The sequence below is a fragment of the Salvelinus sp. IW2-2015 genome, linkage group LG34 (genome assembly GCF_002910315.2).
Source record: "Salvelinus sp. IW2-2015 linkage group LG34, ASM291031v2, whole genome shotgun sequence".
Classification (NCBI taxonomy): domain Eukaryota; kingdom Metazoa; phylum Chordata; class Actinopteri; order Salmoniformes; family Salmonidae; genus Salvelinus; species Salvelinus sp. IW2-2015.
In genome coordinates this window covers 2,168,187-2,175,187 of record NC_036873.1, presented here as the reverse complement: position 1 = coordinate 2,175,187, position 7,001 = coordinate 2,168,187, and the positions used below count along the sequence as shown (strand labels likewise).

The following is a 7,001-nucleotide window of genomic DNA, read 5'->3' as shown; positions in this document are numbered from 1 at the left end:
GGGAGAGGGGGGTTCTGCAGGGGTGTAGTAGAGGTCTCCGGAGGAGAGGGAGTTGAGGGAGCCGCGGGAGGAGGATGTGTTGAGGGAGCCACGGCTGGAGGCCAGAGAACCCAGGCTGCTGCCTGATGAGACGGACAGGGTACTGGCCGACAAACTGTAAGGGAGAGAGAGAACACACATTAAACACACAGCCACACGCACCATGAACAAGCACCTCAACCAGCAACGTTTTACTTACTGTAGCTATATGTATGTGTATTGGAGGAACACTTTGGCTGAGTTTAGACAGGCAGCCCAATTCTGATCTTTTTCCCCACTAAATGGTCTTTGGACCAATCACATCAGATCTTTTCAAATCAGATCTTTTTCAGAGCTGATATGATTGGTCAAAAGGCCAATTAGTAAAAAAAAGATCAGAATTGGGCTGCCTGTGTAACCGTGGCCTTAGCGCAAGAGTGTGTTTGTGTATAGGTATACAAGCTTTAAGTGCGCACACACACACCTCTTGAGCTGAGAGTGGAGCAGTGTGGTCAGTCTGGTTGATTCCTCCAGTTTCTGTACCAGGACTCGTCTCCTCTCCTGCACCTTCAATCTAGAGAGACAAATCCTTATGAGTACAACATATCTATGTCTGGGACAGAACACATATCCATGTCTGGGACAGAACACATATCCATGTCTCCTTTGGGAAAGTGTTCTTCTGACCTCAATGAGACTTCCTGGTCTAATAAATACTAAATAGACAACATGCCCCCTTCCCTCTGGTAGGAATTCCCTCTCTGTTCTGCTAACAAAGCTTCAAGAACACTAACCTTAATTACTGTCTTCATTTATCGAGCAATTACACAGAGCCTAATTAGCTCAAGACACAATTATTGGGCTTCTTCAAATGTAGTCAGTGTGTGTGTGTGTGTGTGTGTGTGTGTGTGTAGTGTGTAGTGTGTGTGTGTGTCTGTGACAATATGTAATTACAATTACAACCCATACAAGCGCCATGTTTCCAATTACGGCAGTCGCTCTGCCTTCTAATGTGACGCGATGTTGCAGCGGCACAGTCTGCTTCCAAAACAAGACAATTACCACACAGAGTGTGTGTGTGTGGGTGAGTAACAATTGGTATGCTAATGAACGGTAATTAAAAGGCACCTTACAATGTTTACCCTTTGGAACGTTGGCGTCGTTCATTAGGTAAACAAAAGGCCGTAAACCGCGTGGGCGGGCAAATCAATTTGTTTGTTATCCGTTGGACGTCAACGAGGAACACGTGGGGAACTCACACAAACACTACATACACACAACCTCATGTATCGCCTACGTCCGGGGGACTTTTTAGACTCTGTCTAAACGTCTGGAACTGCACGGCTACGACTAGCTGCGAGGCAACCACCGGGTTTTTAAAGGGAAGGTGCCGGGGATTGTGGGTCTCACCTCTGGGCCAGGGCGTGGCTGGGGGTGTTCCTGACGGCCTGCAGGTCTTGCTCCAGCTGCAGCCTCTGGGCCTCCAGACGTTGGAGATCCTGCGGGGTGCGTCGCCGTGGCGACACGAACTGCAGCTCCTTGAGGAGCTCCTCCTTCTCCGAGACCAGGAGGAGACGTTCCCGCTCCACGTCCACCGCCCCCGGCCACGCCTCGCTCTCCAGCTTGGCCAGCTCCACCTGCACGTTGGCCATACTGTGGGAGGAAGGAGAGAAACAGAAACAGAGGGTAGGGATGCTATATACACCAAAAGTATGTGGACACCCCTTCAAATTAGTGGATTTTGCTATTTCAGCCACATCCGTTGCTGACAAGTGTATAAAATCGAGTACACAGCCATGCAATCTCCATAGACAACTTGACTGGCCTGCACAAAGCCCTGACCTCAACCCCATCAAACACCTTTGGGATGAATTGGAACGCCGACTGCAAGCCAGGCCTAATCGCCCAACATCAGTGCCCGACCTCACTATAACGCTTTTGTGGCTGAATGAAAGCAAGTCCCCGCAGCAATGTTCCAACATCTAGTGGAAAGCCTTCCCAGAAGAGTGGAGGCTGTTATAGCAGCAAAGGGGGGACCAACTCCATATTAATGCCCATGATTTTTCGGCGAGTGTCCACATACTTTTGGCCATGTAGTCTATTTTAACCCCTATATAAACACACATGCACTCATAAGGGAATACAGTGAAAATGCTTGTCTTGAACTCCTTTCTCCTGGCACACACACTCCCAGGGGTCTAAAGCCAGCAGCAAGCCTCTCCGAAAGGAGGAGGGGTAACAAGGGAGTTGTCATGCTGCCACACTCCTCCACCTGCTCTCTGTAGAAACACCTGTTCTACACCGGCGGATTAGAAAAAACGTTTCAAAGCCCAAATGTCAGGGATTACCGTCCACAAGGGGAGGGGTTTACCTGCGTTTTATTCACGGAGCCTGAAACTGCCCACGGTGGTCACAGATCACGTCGCTAATGTGTCAAACTGACAGCCGTCCAAGTCACAGCCTGTGACTGATAATGCATAACCATTTAATGGCTGGACATGGACCCTTAATTGCTCTGATCTGAAGTCAGATCGGATGGGATTTAAGGCCCATGCTAAAGTGATCTAAGGCCCATGTTAACGTGATCTAAGGCCCATGTTAACGTGATCGAAGGCCCATGCTAACGTGATCGAAGGCCCATGCTAACGTGATCGAAGGCCCATGCTAACGTGATCTAAGGCCCATGCTAACGTGATCTAAGGCCCATGCTAACATGATCTAAGGCCCATGTTAACGTGATCTAAGGCCCATGCTAAAACAAGCTTTCTGGCAAGTGCGCCCTCTACCCATCTCCATTGAGTTGAGTTTACTGTTGCAGTTCTGTGGTCAGGTGATATGCATATTAACATAAGGAATGTCTGCAGTAAAAAAAAAACAGAGAGAGAGAGATGGAGAGAGAGATTACCTTCTTTTGGCCTCTTCATATTGGAGACTAAGTCTAACCTTCTCAGCCAAGAATGACCTGCTCCTCAAACCAGCCTGAGAAACGGAGGGAGAACGAGCGAGAGAGAGAGAGAGAGAACAAAAAACATCACATGTACCTGCTTCAAGTTCAAGTGACTGGGTTTAATATCATTAGAGAGACCTCCACCTCTCCCTCCCTCGTTCTGCCCTCTCTCCATTTACCATTCCATCGGTGAAGGTCTCGCTGTGTGTGTGTGTGTGTGTGTGTGTGTGTGTGTGTAGGGAGGGAGGGAGAAAAGCCCCAGTGTAGTAAGCAGCTTTGCCTCTCTACCTCTAACCCTGAGCCCAGTCTGCCCGGCCGGGCCCCAAGCAGCTATCATCTGCTCCGAGGAACCAGAGGAATCCAGTGTGTGTGTGTGTGTGTCTGTCTGTGCAGAGGAATCCAGTCCCACCAGGGAAGGCCCACAGACGGGGGGCGGGGACATTCCTCTCAGCAACACACAGGCATTTTATTAAGACAAAGGAGATACATGAGAGAGAGAGAGGAGAGAAAGCAAGAGAAGAGAGGAGAGAAAGATAGAGGGGCGGGGTGACAAATTGTTGAGTGAGAGTGGGAGCAAGATAGAGAGTTGGAGAGAATAAGGGGAGAGAAAGAGAGAGAGTGAAAGAGAGGAGAGAATGAGAGGTGGTGCTCACCTCTCCAGAGACGTCTGTCTGGGAGCCGGCTTCTAGCGTCTGTCTGGAGCCCACTGGGTTCCGGAGGTCTGGTTCCGAACGGCCCATGTTGTGTTCCGTGTGGAACCTCTCCTTTAGCTTAGCCAGAGACTATGGGAGAGAGGAGAACATGGGGTGGGTCTAGACTCAAGAGGGAAGTTCAGGGTTGAAAGGCACACCATACCAAAACGGAAAACGAAAATGAGCATTTCAAAATCGGATAAGTTCGGCCAGTCCCTTCCTGTTTCAGTCTGTTTCCTTCTGTTGGGTGCCTAATGAACATGACCTTGCCAGGAGCTCTCAAAAAGCAGATATAGGAACCCACACACAGACCAAAATATTTCACACACACACACACACAGTACCTGCATGAGGTCCTGTTTCTCCTTCTCTCCAGAGCTGATGGCCCTGCGGAGAGACTTGAGCTCCGTCACGATGGCCTTGGCCTCCTTCAGACGGTATCCACTCTGCTCGCCACACAGTTTTTGGTCGATCCTGCAAAAAGGGAGCGCACACACACACACAAATTAAATCAAAAATAAAACACCAAAGAGAGAAAAGTTTCGTTCACAAACATCAGAATCTCCAATGATCTGGATTCTGCATAGATCAATTTGAATGTGAACACATCGATATCTATATGGGTGTTAAAGTTCAGATATACTCTACCGTTCAAAAGTTTGGGGTCACTTGTTTGTTTTTGAAAGAAAAGCACATTTTTGGTCCATTAAAATAACATCAAATTGATCAGAAATACAGTGTATTCTTTTTATTGGCCAGTCTGAGATATGGCTTTTTTCCTGCCTAGAAGGGCAGCATCCCGGAGTTGCCTCTTCACTGTTGACGTTGAGACTGGTGTTTTGCGGGTACTATTTAATGAAGCTGCCAGTTGAGGACTTGTGAGGCGTCTGTTTCTCAAACTAGACACTCTAATGTCCTCTTGCTCAGTTGTGCACCGAGGCCTCCCACTCCTCTTTCTAGTCTGGTTAGAGACTGTTTGCGCTGTTCTGTGAAGGGAGTAGTACACAGCGTTGTACGAGATCTTCAGTTTCTTGGCAATTTCTCGCATGGAATAGCTTTCATTTCTCAGAACAAGAATAGACTGATGAGTTTCAGAAGAAAGTACTTTGTTTCTGGCCATTTTGAGCCTGTAATCAAACCCATAAATGCTGACGCTCCAGATACTCAACTAATCTAAAGAAGGCCAGTTTTATTGCTTCTTTAATCATGAAAACAGTGTTCAGCTGTGCTAACATACTTGCTAAAGGGTTTTCTAATGATCAATTAGCCTTTTAAAATGTTAAACTTGGATTAGCTAACACAACGTGCCATTGGAACACAGGAGTGATGGTTGCTGGTAATGGGCCTCTGTACACCTATGTAGATATTCCACAAAAAAATAATTTGTTTCCAGCTACAATAGTCATTTACAACATTAACAATGTTTACACTATATTTCTGATCAATTTGATGTTATTTTAAATGGACAGAAAATGTGCTTTTCTTTCAAAAACAAGGACATTTCTAAGTCACCCCAAACCTTTGAACAGTATTGCTAGCTCTGTTGAGTGTTTGTCTAACAGCATAGTACGACAAAATTACATAACCAGCAACCTTTGTTAAACTGCCATGCGTGATTTCTGACCTTCCTAACGTGCAGTTTGTGTGTATGTGTGTGTTCCTGCCCCCTTTTCACTCTTTTCCTTTATTGTGTGTGCCTCCTGAGCGGATGGAGTGTGTGTGGAGGGTGAACGACAATGCTTCATTGTTTCAATTATTGTAATAAAAAGTGGCTGCTTTGGACAGGGCTTAATCCAGAGCCTGCCATGTGAGCAACATAACCCCTCACTCTCTTTCTCTCTTTCCTTACATCTCTCTGTCTACTCCCAATCCCCCTTTCTCCTTCTCCCTCCCACCTCTTACTTTCTGTCTCTCCTTCTATCAACCCCTCTTCCCCCTTCATTCTCTCTCTCTCCCCCCTCTCTCATGGTCATGGTCATTCTCTCTCTCTCTCTCTCTCTCTCTCATGGTCATTCTCTCTCTCTCTCTTTACCTCCTATCTCATGGTCATTCTCTCCCCCTCTCTTTTCCTCCTNTCTCTCTCTCTCTCTCTTTACCTCCTATCTCATGGTCATTCTCTCCCTCTCTCTTTACCTCCTATCTCATGGTCATTCTCTCCCCCTCTCTTTACCTCCGATCTCATTCTCTCTCTCACTCTACGAATGTGAATTCCTATTAGTAGATTGTAGCGGCTCTCTCGAATAATCCTATACAGCGGTTCCTACACATGTCGGATCTTAATTTGAGCCAGTAACAGGAATAATGAATTATTATGTGGAATATAATTAATGGCAATTTTTGCAGTTTTAAATGTCCTGCATTGCAGGAAAGTGCTCCTGCACCAAAGTGATCAAATTAAGATCCTACATCTGTAATCAAACTGTTTTATGACTGCCCTCAGGCACTATCAAGTCCAATAGACACGTAACACTAAAGCTGTAAAATCACAACATTCACAGAGGAACATACGATACACAGGTGCGTGTGTGTGTGCGTGCGTTTAATAGGCAGGTGTGTGACAGACCGGTGTGTGATCAATATGAAAAGGGGACTTACTGCTGCAAGGTTTCAAAGCCTTGTTCTTTGTAGATGAGCTCCTGTTTCATCTGGGAGAGCTCTCTCTTCAGCATATTCACCTACAGTAGCATACAGAGACAAATGTTAAAACCAGAGTACAGACACACATTAACAGACACACAGAGGAATGCACTTACACTGAGAAGAGAGGTGTTTTGTTTCTTGTTTTTTTCACTTGCTTTGGCAATGTAAACATACGTTTCCCATGCCAATAAAGCCCCTTTGAATTGAATTGAAAGAGAGCGAGAGACAGAGAGAGAGAGAGAGAAAAAAAGAGCTAGAGAGAGTGCGAGAGAGAGCGCGAGAGAGAGAACGAGAAAAAGAAAAGAAGAGTGAGAACGAGATAGACAGTCAAGAAGACACTAGTTGCCATCCCGAGTGGCGCAGCGGTCTAAGGCCCTGCATCGCAGTGCTTGAGGCATCACTACAGACCCGGATTCGAACCCAGTCTGTGTCACAACCGGCCGTGATCGGGAGTCCCATAGTGCGGTGCACAATTGGCCCAGCGTCGTCTAGGTTAGGGGACGGTTTGGCCAGGGGAGGGTTTGGCCAGGGGGGGCTTTACTTGGCTCATCGTGCTCTAGTGACTCCTTGTGGCGGGCCGGGCGCCTACAGGCTGACTACGGTCATCAGTTGAACGTGTTTCCTCCGACACATTGGTGATGCTGGCTTCCGGGTTAAGCGGGCGGGTGTTAAGAAGCGCGGTTTGGCGGGTCACGTTTCGGAGG

General features: G+C 47.2%; 1 protein-coding gene across 1 annotated transcript in view; it reads right to left on the bottom strand.

The window, feature by feature from the left end:
• LOC111958307 (protein WWC2) overlaps positions 1–7,001 on the bottom strand; it is a 38,665-nt gene that overhangs the window by 13,529 nt on the left and 18,135 nt on the right. The window contains exons 6-12 of the mRNA XM_070437148.1: positions 6,253–6,332; positions 4,002–4,131; positions 3,619–3,747; positions 2,924–2,997; positions 1,429–1,671; positions 503–592; positions 7–154 (exon numbers count right to left, since the gene is read on the bottom strand). Of these exons, the coding sequence (XP_070293249.1) occupies positions 7–154; positions 503–592; positions 1,429–1,671; positions 2,924–2,997; positions 3,619–3,747; positions 4,002–4,131; positions 6,253–6,332 (894 nt within the window). The remainder of the gene's footprint in view (positions 1–6; positions 155–502; positions 593–1,428; positions 1,672–2,923; positions 2,998–3,618; positions 3,748–4,001; positions 4,132–6,252; positions 6,333–7,001) is intronic.